General features: G+C 37.8%; 1 protein-coding gene across 1 annotated transcript in view; it reads right to left on the bottom strand.

Moving 5' to 3' along the window:
• The window catches only part of SATB1 (SATB homeobox 1), an 80,425-nt gene that overhangs the window by 43,629 nt on the left and 15,408 nt on the right, over nucleotides 1–21,388 (bottom strand). The window contains 2 exon segments of the mRNA XM_015568066.1: nucleotides 5,493–5,947; nucleotides 8,220–8,331. Of these exon segments, the coding sequence (XP_015423552.1) occupies nucleotides 5,493–5,947; nucleotides 8,220–8,331 (567 nt within the window).

Genomic DNA, 21,388 nt, shown 5'->3' with positions numbered 1-21,388 from the left:
ATTATTAATTTACTCAAGGTGAGCCTTCCATGAAAAGTTTACTGTGGCGCTTTGTAAGATGTTTACCTACACTACATGTTCAGTAATTTAAAAAAAAAATAGATTAGGTTAAAAGGGATTCTATAAATATTGAGGACTGGGGAATTTGAAATTAGACATTTATAAATCTCAGATAAAATAATCTCTCATCTCTATTAAAAAAAAATGTTTCCCCTGACAGCAGAGAACTATGGTGAGGAAAGCAAACACCTGAAAAAATACCTAATAATGCTCTCTACCAAGTCTTGCTAACAGAACACCAAGGCATTCTTGTATGCTTACGTAGAAGGCAGCAGGTAACTTGGGAGAGGATTTAGACATTTCTCTACCCATATTTTGATGCTGGCATGACTTCCCATTTGAGCAAGTAAAGTGTTTCAGGGGCAAAACATTTTATTTCCATTTAATTATTTGGCTAGAGCAAGTGTAGTTTTTCTGCTTGTAACATGTTGAAGGTCTAAAGCGATTATTTCAAACCCTGGAACATACAGAGCTCTAAAGCAGCAGTGTAGACATCTCGGGTGTTTTAGAAACCTTTGGGGTTTTCTTTTTCTTTTCTTTTCTTTCTTTTTTTTTCTTTCTTTTTCTTTTTCTTTTCTTTTTTTTTTTTTTTGGCCCAAGCTTTCAATGAGGGGAGTGCCCCCTGGTGGAAATGCTTGAAAATATTGTTAGGAAATGTTTTGATTAGAATGTGTTAATTACCAAAAATAAATAAATAAATAATCATGCCACTTGAGAATAATTCTGGATGCAAAATGACTGCTATAAGAATCCGGATATGGGAGTGAATGTTCGGTCCTGTTGAGGATGTTGTTACTTGAATAGTTAGTTGCATTTATGGATTCAAGAGGTATGTGGCCTGTTTCCATTTGCCCATCATTGAAAATACAGTGCAGACTTGCCAAATTAGGTCAATGTCACTTGTGGTAATTCCTCGTGGGGGACAGTAAGAGGGATCTCCTACCAAAAATTCTCCTTCATGCTAAAAAATAATGTCCTGTACCTTATTCGCTATCTCAGCGAATATGCTGAAACAGCAGGACGAAAATATCTCTTCAATACTGTGCACCATAGGTGCTCGGTAAATTTGTTGAAGAAAACTAAACAAAATCATTAGCCATTCTTGTTTCTGAAGAGAACTTGAGGATTTGTATGCCGTAAGTTACCAGCACCTCATGAATATTAATTTTATTGGAAATGACAAGCTGCTTTTCATTGGGACTTCCACATCTTCAAATAACTCATATGTTCTCTATATATGAAAACATAAAATGGTTCTGGCATTGTCATTCCATGGTGGTTAAACGAGAATTTTAATTTTTTTTTTTCAATTAAAGAGCAAACTTACTGATGAATTCCTAAGCCTTTTTTACATTCCAAAAAGAGTTTACAAGTTATTACAAGTAAAATTCATTAGTAATTGTAAAAGAAAGAAAAAGCCTTCAATAAATATTATCAGTACTTCCAAATGCTAATTATGAATTCTTTAAAACAGCAGATAAGCGAAAGAGACTGCCAATCTGAACAAAAAGCCGGTCTGGCCTCCCGTTTGTCTCCTCTTTGAACATAATCACTGATTCAAATAGATTTTATCAGTTTCATGGAACTTCAAAGCCTCAGAAGGAAAATATGATTTGATAAAAACCTCCTTACTAAAAAGAAAATATGTAGAATATTCTTCAAGGCTACCTGCCTCTGGGGTTTGGTGAATTTTTAAACACATGTCCAGGTGAAAGACCATTTTCAAACTCCACCTCCTACTCTGGACTTACGCCAAGTAAGTTATAAGCAGACACATTTATCTCTGTCATTTGGGGAGGCTACAGGAGAGCTGTCACGCTGGGGTAATAGCACCTTCTTACCTTTTATTCAAGAGTGATATGGATAGTGGACTTTTCTTAAATTACACTGTGAAGAATTATAGAAACACAGCAGCAATCTCTCTTATACTTAAAAGCAGGCAAATTTCTCTCCACCACATAATTTACAGAACTCAAATTCAATAAAACATTACATGATGGTCCATTACTGTTATCAGTTTTGAATAATCCATCTTCATTCTTTATTTTACTGGAAAATAAAGTGTGCCAAAGATAAGAGGAGGGGGCAGAAAAAAGGGGGAAAAAAGCCACAGGGTGGGATCAGAGTTAAACTCTGGGTTTTATTTCTAAAAAGGCACTAAAGGATATATTTTCCTCTATTGCCACCTTTAAAGGGCAATAACACAGAGAAGTGAACTGGAAATTATAAATCTAGAAGCTCTGGCAATTATTTTTAGCCATAGGTTTCCATTAAAAAGACATCAAGTAGGAATAACTGAATGAATGGCATATGCTAAAAGCTGGTGTCTTCCGTAGCAATTAAAGAACATATGCCCATTAATTCAAAAGGGGAAAAAGTACTTAAAACAAGTAATTATATAAATTCTCCATAAATTTTCAGAAAAGGTAGACTCAAAAAAAAAATAGTCATGTGGGAAAGTCTTGAGAGAGAACAGGGTATGATTTCATTTAGGAGACCCAATTAAGATGATGAGAAAATTCTCCAATTAAGAGCTAAAACATGAAATTCAGGATTTTAAAGTTATACAGAGCTGTCAATGACTAAAATTTTCTCGCGTCTTAACAGCATTATCTATTATACTAATGTTTTAACACACTGTGTACAGGGTACCAATGTCTTTATCTGATCATGTCATATAACTGCATTTGTACGTACATATTTTACATTAATTTTTTAAACCTGGGGTTGGAATAAGTGCACATTGCAATAAGTGCACACAATGTGTGATGTGTGATTCAACTCTGCAGAGCTCCTCCGCCTATACATATGCATTAGCATGCGTATTTTCGTACTCCACACTCACACCATACACCCTCACTCTGCACCTGCTTTTATTGAAACGCATACACTTTGAAATAAACACACTACATGCATTCATATGAATGTATAATCATTAAAATAAATGCAGCTGTGTGTGTGTGCGTGGCAGGCATGTGTGTGATGGTTTTTAAGTATGACACCAAAAATACATGCATGCTTGCTTGCGTGTTCAAAAGCTAGTTCCCAAAAAGTGAACACTTCACTGTACATAGAAAATTACTCTCAGTTACATCAGACAGCTTCCAATAGGGCCCAACATCCACTTTGACAGAGGAGTACCAATTACCGATGCAAAGGTATAAAACCAAACCTCTCTGCCAACCTGAGCTCCAAATAATATTTTGGTAATGACTTTTTCTAAATTGGCTATTATTAATAAAGAGACACTGGCTGTACCAGGTTTTCATTCTCTCACTCTCAGAAAAATAAAGTCACCGTTTATCTTCTCAGAGAGATTAATATGGCCTAAAAAGAGAATTCTACCTTCCTTACAGTAACGAATTCTACAGATATTTGTGGACATTGTCGATGTTAGAACCGAAGGCAGAACAAATGTAGCAGGGGCATCATAACCCAAGAGAAGAAAAACTATGCCAGTGGCTCTCAACCTGGGCTGCACATTAGAATCACCTGGGAATCTTTTCAAAATCCTGATTTCTGGGCCTCATCCTCCGGAAATTCTGTTTCTTTGTTATGGGGTGGGGCCACAACCTTAGTCACAAAGAAACAGAATTTCCGAAGGATGAGGCCCAGAAGCCAGGATTTTTAAAAAATTCCCAGGTGATTTTCTAATGTGCAGCCAAGGTTGAGAACCACTGAACTATACCAAGAGGTGGTGATTTCGCCCTCGTCTCTCTCAGCTGGACTCTCTTGTCATTCTTCCCCATGTAAAATGCTCTTTCCTCGGTGCTTTAAGAAATAACAATTTGCTCCGTTTTCAAAATGCTTATCTGTAAATCTGCATGTCATTTGTGTCTACGTCAATGTTCTCTTTGTCTGTGGGCTTTTAATTCAATTCAACAACCCTATCTATTTTTTGCCCAGTACTGACAACTTCTAGCAGTCACTGCTATTTACAAAAACAAAACAAAACAAAAATGCTGCCAGAAGCAGGAGTATCTAGCTAGATGGCTGGCTTCTGATTCATTCACTCATTCATTTCATTTTTTTTTTAAATAATCACCCCCACAACTGAATATAGATGCCCTATTAAATTTACAAGCTAATGATAAACACGTTTCAAGTTGTTAAAATATCCAACTAGGCGAAACCATACAATTTTAAACTGAGACAAAACCTTCTGCAATCACCCTTTTAAAAACAGACCAATGATGTACACACACACAAAAAAAACAAACAGATAAAGAAACCGAAAATAAACCGAGTTAAAGGCTTTCTCAGGCCTCCTAACTTCAGGCAACCCAAAATAAGCCACAGCTGGGCTCCTCCTAGGTATAGACACTCTGCCAACAAGGAATTAATACTAGATTATTTTTGTACCAGAATTTTATTCTTATAATCATGTAATAAACAAAATAACTTATATATGAGAGGAAAGTATGAGTCAGGTCCCTGAAAAAAGTTGACAAAAGAAAGAACAGTGGTAAAACAAGAACACTGAAAGGACATAATGTCCTCATTCTAATCAAAGTTACATGTTCTTTTGAGGGTTTGTGTTTGTGTGTGTGTGTGCGTGTGCGTGTGCACGCGAGTGGGCCAACAATAAACACCATCTATACTAGTTTCCAATAAAAGGAATTAAAAATACTCTCACAGTTTAGTAGAATCAATTTGTTTAGGGTTTTTTTTTTTTTATCTTAGGACTTCTTTCTCTTATATCACCCTTTCACCCTGTCCTTCTGAAACTTCTTCCAGGATGATAACATCTTCAGAGGAATTTCCCAGGAGGACAAAGGTGTGGACATGAGGGGGACAGGCAGACTGAGGCCTGCAGCTCAAACCTACCCCAGAGGCCTCTTAGTGAACTTGGGAGGAACATTAACAATCATGTGAAGAGGGGAGAGAAACACCTTCTGCTAATAAATCATACATTTTTTTTCTAAATGGCTTCTTAGAATTAAATGGCAAAAATTGTGATTGAGTCCCAAGATGTTTTTTGTTTTTTTTTAAGTTGTAAAGGAATTTCAATAGAGCCCATTTATATACTCATGTCTGGTATGGGTGGTAATATACTAAAGACCCTAGGCTAGAAGCCTGGAGGCCTACCAGTGGCCTTAGCCAAGTCATGAAACTTTTCTCAACCTGCTCCTGCTGTCTATCACTCCATTATCTAAGAGCGCAGGTAATCAGTGTGAAACGTATTTCATATTTCATTTATTCTTTCAAGGCCCCTGAACCCGGATCATGCTGTGCATAGCTTCCTCTTGGCATAGGAAGTTCAAGAGAGGGAAAAGAATGATTATATTTAGGCACCACCAGCAACAGACAATACGACTACATGAAGAGGATAAAGTGTTAGTACACAGTAAAAGAATAAACATTAGGTGTAGATGGGACTGAAGAGAGAGAGAGAGAAAAAGATACAAAAATCGTTAATAAATAAAACTGACCTGAGTTCTGTTAAAAGCCACACGTGCAAATACTGCCTGGGAGATTCCTGCTCGTTTCAGTTCATCGCGTACCCACTGGTAGATTTCGGAAGACACCTCTGTGTTGGTTGAAACCTGTTGCTCCAAAGGCTTATTCATAGATCTACTGACAGGGGGAGGGTGGTTCAAGTATTGTTGGTTTAAGGACTGCTGGGCTAAAAGTCTATTCACCATACTGCTGTTTTTCAGCAGCTGAGCCATCACCAGCTGCTGGTTGACCAACTGAGGACTGATGGGCGTTGACACAAGCCCAGGATGCAGATTCGGAAGAGGGGTCCGGACAGAAGGCTGGCCGCCGTGGGAGAGCTGCGCAGGGGATGGAGGCTGCTCGGCCGTGTTCCCTGGGACCGGCTGCTGGCCGAAGTTGACATGGTTGGCACCTTGCTGGGAGAGTTCAGAAAGACTATCCATTTCGACTGAAACAGATAAAAGGTAAAATTCATGCTCAGTCAACAAGGATGGGCATTGGTAAGCATTTCCAATCATGTCCTAAATAGAGAATAGTAGGCACAGGGCACTTTAAAGATCCAATTAAAATAAGAGCATTTCCAGATAGAATTCAACCTGCTGTGTTTTTACTTTCCTCCTCTGCACAATTGCACAAACTTTAAAAGTGGGACAATACTTCTGATCTATTGTATAATGTGGTTTAGACTGAAAGCATGAAATCAATTATTTTCATATTCTACATCACTAGTTTTGGGGTCAAACTGTTACTCATTCTCATTACCCCAAGAAGGCTGATAAGCACTGTTTACTTTAAGATTGTTTCTAGAAGAATGACATTTGCTTAATAGCATCTAGAAAGAATGAGTTGAGTTAAGAAAAAGACATCATAGGCAATAAACAAAAAAATACACAAGTATTTTCTTATTATATATATAGTTATTACTCTAGGCAAAAGGTCTGAAAGAAAAATGGATAACATAAATGTTGTCAACATTCAATTCTTACCCAGACATGAATATAAAGAAGTAATCAATATAATAAATAATGAAAGCGGTCATCATGACAAGTAATAATAACTGAGTGCATATTGAACACGGGGCTGAGTATCATACACAGTTTGCTTTATTTAAGTCTAACCATCGTCTGCAACTATTTCTTGGAAGGAGGCAAATGATTTATAGTATTACAAGCCAGTCTACCCAGTGTTGCGAAGACCCAAATGTGTCTTGAGGAAGCTATGGCTATCACCAGATGCTGAAGACAATCTTTCAAGGAAGGGGCGGGGAGTTGTTCTGGTGCAATGGTGATACTGTCATGGTTTTGCAATTTATTGCCCCCTACCCAAGAGGGATGCTTCTCCCTTGGCTGAGAGTGAGCTCAAAGTGCGTCAAATGCTTTGCTGCTGCGAGGAGGAGACTGTTGTGATGCTCCTGACTGAAAAGGCTGAGCATGATGCTGTATGGACACCAGTGAGACTTTCCAAATAGCACAACATCCTCCTTTCCACGTACAGACTCTGGTTGGACTTTAATCATCATTTCTCTCTTCATTAAATATTCAGTTTTTATATATTTAGAGGAACTTAGCCTATTTCTATAATCACTAAATATATGCCGAATATAACTAAGAATTGGGGAAGAAACCTTCCATTTCTACCAGTGTTACCAGCCCAAGTGGGCCATTCACAGGGAATAGTAATTCAAGCAATTATTCCAAAAATGATGCATTGTCTTCATTATAGCTCTAAGCTATAAAAGGCAAAGAATCTGTTTGGGTAGATGGATGGTTTTGCTTCAAATATTAAAAGCTAAAACATGCTCAAAATTCAGGTTCTCTTGTCTCTTAAAATCTTTAGGAAAAGTTACTGTTGTCATCATAAAATAAATGTAATAGAAGTAAACAGAAATAGATGTAAAACAGGGCATAATGCCATGCACATGAAATATCCCATTCTTATATTATTTTAAGTATATTATTTGGAGGGTCTAAGTATATGAAAGAAAACATTAATAGAAATTAAAACATTAACCTCAATCACAGTGTTTGCCTTGGCAAATACTAAAACTCAATAGGGAGAAAATGTCATAATCTAAATGCTTAGGTACAACACACAGCTTTTATCTGTCATTTTACACTGAAGATAATTTTAATGTATTTCCTTAGTAACAAATATTGACCTAAAGTTCTATGTTAAGATAGGATGCTCTACTGGAATTAAAAGTTCAGGAATGATGCAATGATTTTTCTGGTGTGGACGGTGAAGCAGTATGTTCCACCTAAGCACCCAGAGGCAGGGTGGGGGATTAGGAATATAAAAATCACTTGATCTCAATTGTGAAAACTAGAAATCCATTAATTTCCTTTAAAACTGGGTGAAAAAAATAGGCTCTTTCTCTTGAACAAAAACAAAAAGCATAAAAGCATGTTTTATCTCTGAGAGAAATCACAGCTAATATTAGCTTTCAAGGTCTTCACTGGGATGTTAAAAAATGACAGCTCCCTCCTCACCCCTCGAGTTCCTGCATGTCTGACAACCAAGTCAGTTTGGCTGATTTAAACACAAACATTTATTGAATTTAATTATCTCATTATACTCATACCCACTCCCCACCCTCAAAGAAACATTCTAAATTGATCTCTAATTGGGCAATCAAAAGACCTGGCTTGAGATGTGACTTTGATAAACCCCCGAATGACACGTAATGGTATGTAGCCACCGAGGCAACGGTTTTTGCTTACCCATCATATCTTTTGTCTTCTTGAAATGTTTGTACCACCTTCCAAATTCTTGACATTTTGCTGCCGAGACATTTGCATAGTAAGTGCTGTTCACAATGGAAGAAATCATACTCTGCGTGAAGAGGGGGGAAACATTTGTAACACATAGTGGCACAAGATGGAACACAGAGACGTTTTCAATTGTGCAAACTGTATTTTTTTTTAAATCAACTGCGTACCAATACATTTTTGTTTCACACTTAACCTAAAGCCTCAGCTTCTTAAAATTCATTAGGGAGATCATCAAATGCTTATTTAAATAGAAAACAACCGCCCACTGAGGCCAGTATAAAGCTTATCAAACCCACAGGCTTTGCTCTAGTATGTATGGAACTCCCATCAATGTCATCTGTTCTAGGCCGACAAACTTACCCTGATCCCAATAAGTCCAATTCTGTGAAGATGACTTTATGACTGTTTGTAAATAAATGCTACTTCGAGGTTTTTTTTAAACATTTGTCTTTATTGTTGAAAGCATTATAGATGTCCCCCTGTATCTCCCCAATGACCCCCTCCACCCCGCTCCTACTCCCTCCCCAGGCCTTCCCTGTATCCATGGGTTTTGCATAGCTACTTTGAGTTTTAGTAACTCTACATCCTTGCTTCTCAAAGTATGCCCCAGGGATCAGCAATATCAGCATCACCTAGAAGCTTATTAAAAATGCATCATCTTCAGCCCCACCCCAGACCTAGTCAATGGGCAACTTCATATGACCGAGATCCCCAGGGTCTTTGGGTGTGCATTAAAGTTTGGGATACACAGCTTCGCTTTCCACTTCTATTATTTGGTTTCCCACTGGAGATGCATTAACTGCCTTAACACTGACCACATTTAAGGAGAAAATAAACTACTCAGAGATCCTCTATGAGAAGAAAAAAAAAATTTCTACAGTTGTATTGCTAGCTTCATCTACAGTAAAGCTTGAGTTCTGAATTTCAAACCATCCAGGAAACACTTAAATATATACATTTCATGCTTACTAAATTTCTCAAAGATACCACAAAAAATAAAATGACCTATTCTGTCACTTGCCTTCATCCTGAAAACAGCCAACAGTGTTAACAGAAAAATGAAGATGAAAATCATGATTCTGATGTATTAGGAGTTTGGGGGGAGAGTTGAACTCATTTTCAACAAAGAAAAGTGTTTTCTTCCCAGCAAATTTTAGTTACCGTAATTTCCGTGACTTAACCCGTGTTATTTTTAACCATACCATCCCTATCCTCTAGTAGCAGCTAAATTAATTTCCAATTGCGTCTCAGGAATAATTAAGACTTTGCAGCACCAACCCACTCCCCACCCCCCCACCCCCACTCCTCTGTGTAGAAACCTGAGAACTTCCACTTGAGACTTCAGTTGGCCTATGGTGACAGCTTACAGAGGGCAGCATTGTTTGGGAGCAGTGCACAACCAGAAAAGCCAGTTTGGGAACCAAAGTATTTTTATATAATTATCTCCTTTAAGCGACTTCTAATTTAAAGCTCTTTTGGTTATTATTGACTCTCCTAACATCCATTAGCAGTGGTAATTCTATAACAGGAACACATTCCAGTAATATGCAAATCTTGGGGATCTTTGAAGAACTTACAGTGAGGAGGACAAGCTAGAATTGCATTATTTATGTAAAGCACGGTGATCTTTCTTAAGAAGAATTGTGACATCCTTTTTTTTTTTTTGACACTTTCTACTTTATAGTCCTTTCCTCATTTTATTTCTCTAAAAAGACATCCTTAAAGGGCTCATGATGCCCTGCCATTAATCTAGTAGCTTGCAATCTTACTAAGAGCCTCCCTTAGTCCAGAGTACAAAAAGATACTTAGCAAGGGTGCCAGAACCAGAGCCAGATTACCTGATCCGGTTAACAATCCGTCAGCTTCAATCACCCTTACTCTATCGTAATAATGGATCAATAAAGTCAGACACTAATAAAACTATTGAGACTGCTGATGGATAACGGTGATTCTGAAAATGGATGGCAGTTGATGTTCTTCCACTTTGGTTCAATTTTTTAAAAATTATTACTCTTATACCTAGACATTCTGGCAGTTTCTTAAATGTTACTATAATAGCACATATAAATTTTAGATGTAGCTTTATGTCTTAATTTTCCGCAATATTTGGAATATCTAAGTTTTCTTAAGGTTTTTGACAGATATCCAATCTACTTTAATTTGCCAATAGTTCTATATGTGAAATTTGCTCTTTGCTGTACACCTCCTATGTGCCTGGCCGGTGCTCGGGCAGGCAAGACAGAGCCTCTGCCTAAAGGAAGCGTGCAATCTGTTAGGAAGGCAGATAGGTAAGCAGATCATTTCAATTTAATGTGTTCAGTATATCAACCATGAAATATATGTTTATGGGAGAAAAAAAAGAAAGAAGATACATAGTGTGTGGGGAAAAAAGTCTGAAATATTTTTACACAACTAGAGCCCATATGTAATAGTGCTATGCAGTTCATTATTATCCATATGTGAAAAATAATATCCATATGCGCACGATCATCAACGCTTCCCCCTGCCCTTGTTTAATCCTACATTGGTAGCTTCTGTCCTTAAGTGACTTTCTAGGCGCTGTTCTGCTCTGTGGAGTGGTGTGTGCTCAGGGAACTCTGATTAATGTAAATATTAGCCTAGGCAGGACATAATCTAAAGGCTAACCCACAAATTATGACGTATGCCAAAACAACTTTTTAGATTCTCTATCTTTCTATGCTTTTGGGGGCTGGGAAATATTCCATAATTCAGGTAACTCAGGGTCACTGCACTTTTTATTGGAACAATATACAGTAAATTTCGCACGGAGCCACAGCAAGACGCTGTTTTTCTTCTAGCAAAATCCTTATTGAAATCTCGGGCATGGCATCGGACTACACTAGCGAGTTTCAAGGGCAGGGAAGAGAGAATTCAGGATCTTATGGGGCCCATGGCATTTGAAAGATCATATCCAGTATCGTAATCTTCAATTTGGAAAGTCATAAAGAAACACCTACTGTTTTGAAAATACAAATGACAGAAAGTAAAGACTGACAATATTTTCATAGGTGGTAGGGATGGATGTACAAAGGGTACACCAAGAGCCGTGATTTTCAGGAGAGGGGCTTGGGGCTCCTGTCAACCAAAAGGAGACGCTGGTTTAAAATATTACCCTAGGCTGTCAGCTCATGCAGATCTGGGTTCCCTATTACTTTCCAGCCCAAATGCCTGGAACGTATTAAACACACACTAAATGCTCTTTGATGAAACAGAATCAGCTAAATCTGCATTCAAGTCCAAGATGTGCTGCACACTACTAGTGCGACCCCAGTCAAATTAACTACTCTACAACAATTCCCCACACTAAATGGCAACGATAGTGGCACTCGCCCCATGGGGTTGTTCTGAGACTCCATTCGTTCCGGCATTTTTTTCATTCATTCATTCATTCACTATGTATTTACTGAACTCCTATGATGTGCCAAGCACGGGGCAAGTGACTAGGAAGTACGGCTCTTGACGCCATTACTTATCTGCCCTTGGACAGACAATTAATAAAATAATGAATGTGATACAATTAGCACAGTGCCTGGAACATACCAAGTCTGGACTTAAGATGTGTTAATGACTATGACAACCCTCTGCCACCGCCTCCTCATTGGGCTCTTTTTATAGGCTCACATTTCAGATCAGTCCAAAGACTACTCTGTGAATAACAAAGGCATCAGGTAAAATTTCCAATGATATATTTCAAGTCAAATACATTTTCTAATGAAGAATGTAGATTGGACTCATTAAATTGAGTTACAGGTCAAGTAAGAACAAGGGAAAACACCAAGGAAAACGGTGTTTCCATTTGTTGCGATATTCAAATTTGGTGGTAACTTCTAAAGTTGGCCCGCACCTGGTAGCTGACGTCAGGAAGACATGCACCGCTTCTCTGACTTGGATGATGGACCAGTGCCCTCTCCAATTTCTAGCTGACAGCTGTTCATCCCTGAGGATGTATTTCAGGTATCTCTGCTCTGCCTTTCCTGACTTCCCAAACATCCCACACATGGTTCCACGACAGCACTTGTCATGCTGTGGATTTTCTCCTAGAGCCTTGGTTCTCATCTCTAAATAGTGTGCACTCATCACATTCAGGGCTGGGAACATATTAGTTGATCAACAAAAGGACACTGAAATAAGCCATTACTGCAGACTACCAGAAAATCCATCAATCAATCTCTCTCTCTCTCTCTCTCTCTCTCTTCCTTAAAACTTAAAGATAATGGCAGCTTAATTGTTAAATGAGACTCTTAAAATCATCACTTTTGGCAGTTACAATAAAACTCGTAGTTTAAAAAATCTTTGTTCATTCGTTTGCAAGAGTTTTTCCTGCCCGAGTTTTTCCAAAATGCAACGGCACAGATGTCTCAGAAGTCACCGTGCTTGCGGGGTATGTCATTCCAGAACCAGTCCTCTCCCATGTCTATTTATACGAGCTCTCCAGAGCACTCGGAGAAAGACACACCAGGGCACTTGGAGAAAGACACAACTGTCATCGCAAGTTTTCCCACCCGGTGGCCAGTGTGTGTAAAAGATGAACGTTCAGGGAAGAAAGGACTCAGGCTGACAAAACTCAGTCGGTTTAGATCCCAAGTTCAAATGCTACACACAGCACCGACCAGTGAATCGGCCGCGGCTTTCCTATGCTGGGAAACAGAATTTGAAAGTCAGCAGAAATTGGCCGTGAGTCTCACAACCTCAGTGTGACACGATACTCTCGTCCTGGGAGCCAAGTTGTAAGCTTTTCTAAGATCCATAAAGCACATGTCTACGCCCTAGGAGGGGCTTCGGTTCTTTCTGGGAGTCTGCTGAAGTTCCGATCTGAAAGAATGCCATCTTCGCAGAAACCCCGGCACTCTAGAATGATGCCATCTGCCACAGGCTGAGCTTCCTTCGCAGCCAAATACATTATTTATAACCTTTCTAATTGTGAAAAGGTAAGGGCGGAATTTTTCTAAAGGCTGACGTAGATATAGTGAGAACCTTCTGGACCTTGGCTCAAAAAAATACTGCAGGTCTCTAAATTTGAAACACAAAAAAGCAAACAACAAACAGAACACCCACAAGGAATCAGTGGAGGTTACATAATTTTTCAAAATGTTATATCCTTCCAAATCCCTACTAGAACGGGACATTCACCGGAGGTGTACATTTATAACGCGTTCAGAAACTAAGGAAAGAATGGTTTTATTTTTCGACTTAAGTAGCCAAGCAAGAGGTTTTAGGGAGAGGTGAAGCCTTCTGAAAAAGAGGTTCATCAATAGGGGAAAGGCAGTGATCTGATTACCCTTAAAATTGCTTTGTTGTGCCTTTAACAACAACAAAAAACCCACCCCAAAACAATGCTAATCAGGTTATTCAATCATTTAAACCAAAACTGTTCATGCTTTTCTGCCAAATCAACCAACCACAGCAAAATCTGTTATCTCTGATTGCTCAGCTTCCAGTCAAAAAACAGTTAACCCCCACTGTACCAAAAGTTTTCCAAAATACCCTCAGAGCTCTGCACGCTCAGGGAGAAAAAAAGAGAAAGCCATGTCATCTTTAAAGGGTAATTGGAGTGTGGTACCCTATTTGCATATGACAATATACTCTAATACACTACACAGCCTGTACCGGAAGCCAGCATCTCCCTAGCATTGCATGTGATCTCCATACTGGCGTTTTTTGTGCACTGTTGAGGTTTTGTTTGTTTGTTTGTTTTGTTTTAAACAGGACTGCAATATCATGATCCAAACTTACTGAAGACTTGCTGATGGTTTAACTGAGGCGGAGAAGGTAGCAGGAAAAATCTACAAAATGGTGGTTCACCCAGGTTTAAAGCTTTCAGGCTCCATCAGCAGAGGGGGCAAAGGCTACCACGTCTTATTTACACAATTATCTAAATACGATTAAACAGCTGATGGACAAATATTAAACTGGAAAATGTATAGTCATTTCAGCTTAATGTAATCCTCTTTCTGTAAACACCCAAGATGATTTTTTTTCAACCAGAACAGTCCTGACATCTCATAAGCCTAAGGGTGAATAGCAAGAGATTGTTTTTGATAGTTATAAATATTCAAAAGACATGCAGACCATCTGCTTTCATAATACAGGTAAAGCAAGACTGAAATGGTGACTGCTGTATAAAAATGATTCTTTTAACAAAGTCTTCCTCTCCTCGAAAACTATAAAGACAGATGTCAAAAACTGTTTACACAGAGCAATCAGGAGCGTGCAAAATGTAATATTCCTTTTACACACAGTGCTTGCTAAAGAGATTTTTTTTTCTTTTTCTTCCCATCTGTGTGTTGCAACACATTTCTACAAGTTAAAAACATTTTTTTTCAAACAGAGATCTCATGAATACCCAAAAACATGCTATCTGGTTTCTGAATGCTAATTAATTTCAACTAAGGAATCTGAGTATCTTTTTCTGTAGGAGGAATGTATGTTTTGAATTGGAATACTCTGGAGAGGCAGCAAGAGAAATCAACTTGCACAGGTTTAATTCTATAAGGCAATTTTCATGGTTCTACCCTGTCTGATCCATACATATATATGTATCAGTTATGTCCGTGCTTTAAATGAAAGCATATCACTGCTAATGTCTCTGGCATAAAGTCTAAAATAATTGTTTTCCAAGATAAATGTCTGCAGATGCATACACACACACACACACAGAAGCCTTTAACTTTTAAGTCGATGTAGTGAGATGCACAAAGCTCTACAGTTAATTTCCAGAACTGGAACACTAATCTTGACAGTAACCTTTTTATGTATTGTATTAATGGCACAGAGGCATTAAGCACCTTTTTATAATTTTCAATAAAATGAGCATTTACTGAACAATCTGTCAAACTGCTGGCTCTCTATTCTTTTACATTTTTTTTTGAGAAGTGCAACATCATACACTCCAATGTTCCTCTCATTTCTCCAAGTCCTGTCTGCCTATGGCCCGAATTTTTACAGCAGTCTTCATGTATGCATGCGGAAAACTCAAAGGTCAAACTTAAATTTCAGATCAAACAGAACCAACTCTCATTCAAATACAATTTTAATAGGAATTTTCACAAAATTGGGTTTTCTTTTAATTCCAAAGGATAGCTAATACTGCAAACAAGCTCCAAAAGGCATCATGTGAGACAGTGTCATGGAACGAATTTGTTGAAAATGAACAGGTAGTCCCCATCTGGTATTTGGGGGTGGGAAGGAAAGGAAATGGGTTTCAATTTATGAGAAGCAAATGGCAGGATTTCTCAGTGTAATATTCTGTTTGTGCGTGTTAGCTTATGTTCCCCAAATCTTTCCCTCTGGATCCTCTATTGCTTTCTAAGCTATCCTCTTGGGAGATACAACTGGGGCATATTCAGAATCTCAATTTGTTGAGAAGAGACTAATCACGTCTAAATTTTACTTAAACTCCAATTGTCATAGTTATGGCTCTTGCCATCTTGATCAATCCCAGTGCCTGAAAAATGGCATTTTCACACAAGGGTTACTAAGATGCACTAAAAAGGGAAACTCAATACAAAGCTCTAAAGGAATACGAAAGGAAGCACAAAGAGAGAACACATCCAATTTGGTTTTAATTTTCTTAGCCTATCTCCTAAAGATGAAGATGCGATCATTTCAAACACATACATTTTATTTAATTATTTAAATATACAATTCATAATTTTTTAAAAAGAAAACGTTAGTTCACAGTTCATATGGCTTTTTTTCACATAATTAAAGTAATTTTCCTAAGACCCAGATAATATCTTTGACCAGATTCTCTATTCAGTTCTTTTGTGTAAGTACCTGTTCTAGATTTTTCTTATTACACTGAAACCTTCTTACTCAAACTAACTGAATATGTTAGTAAAGACCTTAAATTAGAAAATATTTGTTAAAAGGTGTATTATTACCAAGGGCATATAATCTTTCAAATTAACTGCACAGAGGCTTGCAATTGTTCATCTGCAGTATGAAGGGAATTGAAGTAGATATTCTCCAAGGTCCCTTCTAACAGCTTTACAACTGTATGAAATCTATATGTCTTCCCAAATAGAGGTCCTAGAAGGTCTCCTTTAGTGACTAAAGAAGATGCAACTGTCATGCACACCATCCATTCTTAGGCATTCACTATGCAAACGTCCCCAACTGGAGTTTATTTTTAGAATGGTTAAAGCCCCTTGGTATCTTGCTTATATATGATTACAAAAAATTGACTCATCACTAAGTTAAACATTATGCTACTCCAAATAGGATTTGTACAAGTTTTTTATTAGATAGATCTAAATCCAATGAGTTTGATTTTATAACAAAAACTGTTTCCTAAAATTCCAAATCTCTATCAACTGACACATTTGCAGAATGCTTGCTTACTCTTACTCTGATGATCCTTGTGTGGTTAAATCTCCCACCTTCTGGGGAGATCAAATTTTCTAGTATCTGCGCTTAGAAATAGCAGAAAAAAAGAATACCAAATTTGTGTTAAGTTCCAGGGGTCCTAAATAGAGCAGATTGAAAAGCTTTAAGCCACAGAGTAGGGGCGGGGGGAAGTAGTCTGAAAAAATCCATTATTCTAAAAGTAAACACTAGAATTAGGTTCTGTAACTCTTCACAGATTTTACATTCCTTCTTTGCATTCCTTCTTTACATGAACACTATTAGAGTTTAAGCTCCATCACCTAAAAATTGGGGAGAAAAAAAACAGTCTGGCTTTTAGTTTTTGATGGAGACGCCAGAACTCTGGGACTCTCCTAAATCCTAGGGAAGCTCTCCCCACAGGGGCTCCCGAAGGTTCCTTATAAATAACCTTCAGGTCTGCACAAACCCTAGGAAGCCCATCGCAGGGTCTGTGGACCCCCCTCAGACCTGATCCAAGATTTTACAGGAGACTAAGGGCTAAATCATGCTGTTGATTTCTGTGTTTTATTGTTAGCTATCCACCAAGACTTCCCACGTCCACTGGACAAATATAAGTCAATGTCACCTCTGGATCAGGTCATAAAGAAAAACCAAACTAATCAGATTCATCTCTATCGATATTACAAAAACGCTTCATTTCAGGAAAATGTCATACGCTAATAATCACCGAGTTTGTTGTGGTGAAATGGCAAAAACAAACAAACAAACAAAAAAAACCCACACACATGTTGGATGGGTTAGACATCGTGAATTAACGAGCCCGTCCATCACTGGTGAGGGGGGTGGGTAAGCGAAGTCCCTGAGGCGCGTTCTGGAATGACCGAACAGTTATCTACACTTGCAACTCTCTCTAAATTCAGGTGATTCAGGACCTTTATAGCTGACATATACATTATAGGTTTACAGGCTTAACCAGAGTCTTCAAGGCCAACTGTGGACTTGTGTACCCCAACTGAGGAATGGACATTGTGAACTCACACAGGGCGGTCCTGGCTGCTAGCATTTCTGTGTTGGCAGCACCAGCATCTTTGTCTATAAATCATTTGGACCGTGTTATTGAAGTTTTCCCTCTTAATTTTATTTTTAAACTCTGGGAGTCTCCTAAATCCTAGGGAAGCTCTACCCACAGGGGCTCCCCCAAAGGTTCCTTATAAATAACCTTCAGGTCTGCACAATATGAGAAATGGACAACTGGGACTAAAAATGTTAGTGAAGAGATTTTTCTAACTAAGAGAGATTTTAGATTCAGTAAAAGAAAATGTGGATCTCTACTATAACACAACTGAGACAAAAGGAAAAGTATTAGTCACACTGAAATATATGTTCAATTATGAAAAATTTAAAATGCATAGAAATATGGTGCTAAAGATTGTGCTTAATAGTGATGTATAATTAGGTCTTTTATAGCATTTGTTTAGAATTCTGGGTCCCCTGTACTCGGTCAAAACTATTGTTCAGGTTACCAACATGTAAGTGCCATTACATACATATTTAAGAATATTACATATAAGTAAAAATATGTAACAGCTTATAATGTAAGCAGGCTTTCTTAGAAAAAAATCCAGAAGCAATTTGCTCTTGGGTATGAAAATTCAAAATGAAGTATAATGGGAAAAATATTTTGTAAGCTAGGATACTATAGATAAAATACAATTAATAAAACTACTGACATAATTTATTGGTTCATGAAATTAACATGGTGAAAATCCTATGAGGATATTTCAGTTTTACACATATTTTTGAGATCCTACTGTGTGCCAGCATTTATGACTGTGATGATGAATAAAACAATCCCTTTTGTACACAATTACAGTGTACACAGGGAGACCGGTTAGTCCAGTTAATATCAGATCAACGAAGAAAGCACTCTGATGCGTACAGAAAGGGAGTAAGAGCCTGAGTATGGGGAGTGGGGTTGAGGAAAGTTAAAGGAAAGGACACTGGTGAAACTCGCATCCAGAAGATAGTCCCATGAGGCATCTTCATCTTTTTGACACTGTGCATCTAAAGTGTCATATTTACTTAACTTGCCAATGTGCTTATTTAGAGCACAAGGCTCAAGTCTTCCCCCCACTTCCATTTTAAAATACACCGAAACTTTTTAATGATTCTACGAACGATGCTAAAAGGATCCCTCAAAAAGTGAGAATGAGTTATAACACAGTCCTCTAATTTCTTCACAAATGGAAAGTTCTTGGTTGTTTCTATAAAAAGGAAGCTTACATCAAATCTTCTATGTAGCAGCAAAGTTTCCTAGGCTATGCAGCATCCACAAATGCAATTTCAAACTCTCCATCCAATGTCTTAGAAAAACAACTCAGGTTACTGAACACTTTGGAACTGAGTGTTGTTCTAAATGTTGTACAAGTATTAACTCATGTCATTCTCATATCAGTCGTGCAAAATCAGTAAGATGATCTTCCCACTTTTCAGATGGGGAAACTGAGGCAAGGACAGTCATTTGCCCAAGCTCACAGACCTCACGGAATGAAAGCCAATAGCTCACGAATCAGTGATGACAAAGACGGATGACACACAAATACTCACATACGAGCAACAGAATGAAGTTTCTGCAGAAATGTATTACTTCAAGAAATAGTTCCATTAGGAAATACAAAGAAAGCACAACCAAGCTCCGTCCTTGGTTAACATAATCCTGCAGAGTTTTAATACGTTTTGGGAAATAGCTATTTGTGAGGTTTCAAATAGTTAACACTTGTTTCCGTTTGCTCCATACTTTTTAATTGCCTGGGAATAAATGCTGAATTCACAGTGAAACAGGACAAGCCCAGGACAGTCGGCGGTACCCAATGAGGAAGTACCCTCCCTGTCTTGTCATCTAGATACGAATGTGATCTCAAATAATGCTAACAATTAAAGCTTCCCTCTTTCTTCACTTTCACTCTATCATCTGGTTTGCATCTTTAACTCCTCTGAGTAAACTAAATTAGATTAGCATGTTCATGGGAACATACTGCAATCCAAGATTTCTTTTTTAAAGAAGTAAAGAGGATGACTGAAGAGGATAAAGTTTTAGAGTAAGACTGAGAGAAAGAAAAAAGAGGCTGTTAAAGGAAGTCAGCCACCTTCCTGGGAGGAGGGATTCTGCAACCTTACGAATTGTCCACGATGACACTCCAGCACCCCATAATAACGCTGCATATTAGAACACAACACCATCTTGTATTTCTGTGGTGCCCTTCGCGCAAGCATCCCAGCGTGCTTTACAATCATTATGAGTTAAAATTAAAACTGAAGCACATACAATTCCTAATAGAATCATTTTAAAAATGCTAAACAGAACAAATAACTTTTAAGTCTAGATTTAAAAGTCCCAACAGCCAGAACGTTCCTTACTTCAATTGGCAATGAGCTGCAGAGCCTGGCTGAGCTCTCCCCTGTTATGTTAAAGGCTCTCTTATGTTTTCTATGCTCAGAGCCTGAGATGATCAAATGGTTTCCAATGAGAAAGAAAAACAAAAAATTGGGTGTATCTGTTTGTTTGGATTATCCTGACTTTAGGGTTGTTTTTTTGTTTGTTTGTTTGTGTACGAGTTTGTACGGGGCCCAAATTTGACATGAAATAAAGCAGGTTTAAAAAGCAAATCCAGATAGAGCCCAGCTTGAAATTTCAGGTCATAATTGTGAAAAAAAAGACACTCAAAAAGCACTCTAAAGCTAGCTCTGTTTTAGCAGGAAAACCAGATTAATTAGCATGTACCAGTTAACTTAAACACACACACACACAATTAGAACATAGCATTTAATAGGCTTTCACCCAGGCCATGTCTTCTCCTAAGCCTTGGAAGTATTTATTATTCTACAAACCAGAAAAAAATAGGGGAAATGCTCTCATGATATGGTAATTTTTCTTGCATTAGTGATTTTGAGGTCAAAGGAAACCTGTTCAAGATCTAAAACAAAGCAGAGGTAAAAAAAACCTATTAAGTGAAAATGAGGTACTTACACATTGTTAAGCATTCCTAAATTGGCATGGCTTAAACTCTTTTATGTTGTACTATTGTGAAAAGATAGTGGCCATAAAATATTTGAGATCAATCCACTGTAAGTTAGGTGCTTTATTAAGTTCAGCCCGTTTTGATTAATATTTCTAAAAGGTTATAGAGAACTAACATCAAGCTACAGTAAAAATTTTATGTGTCTAAAGCACTAAAAATGAGATTCAAAAAGTAAAATTTGCAATTTAGAGGACACTTCTACAGTTGACTCTATGTATTATAATATTAACACGGGCAGGTATCTCACTGTCTGAAATATGTTGTGTTGCGATATTTTCCCAAGAACAGTGAGGATGAAGTAGTAACTGGTTCAAAAAAGGAGGCAGAAAAAATTATTTGGTGTAAGTTTAGCAATTCACACACAATGATGCCTATAAGACTGGTTACTATTTCCATTATGGACCTTGCCATTAATACAATTGCTGAAAGTGGTAATAAAATCCCATTAGTATCAAGTACTTCAGTGCCTGGAAAAGCAGATATTCACAAGCTGGAATTCCCATGGTCAGTAGGGTAAGGACTGGGATATTTTTTAATTTTAAAAAAGGAAAGAATACAAGTATTTCCCAAAATACATGGTAATTAGCAACAAGATTTATAATATTACACTAGGAAGATGCAGGCACAAAATCCTACAAGCACACTTCAAACAGGAAATTTCTAGTTTGTTTGGTGTGGATTTTTTTAGAG

The sequence above is a fragment of the Myotis davidii genome, unplaced genomic scaffold (assembly GCF_000327345.1).
Source record: "Myotis davidii unplaced genomic scaffold, ASM32734v1 scaffold962, whole genome shotgun sequence".
NCBI lineage: Eukaryota > Metazoa > Chordata > Mammalia > Chiroptera > Vespertilionidae > Myotis > Myotis davidii.
Note: the sequence above shows the minus strand (reverse complement) of the source record. Positions and strands in the feature narration are given on the sequence as shown.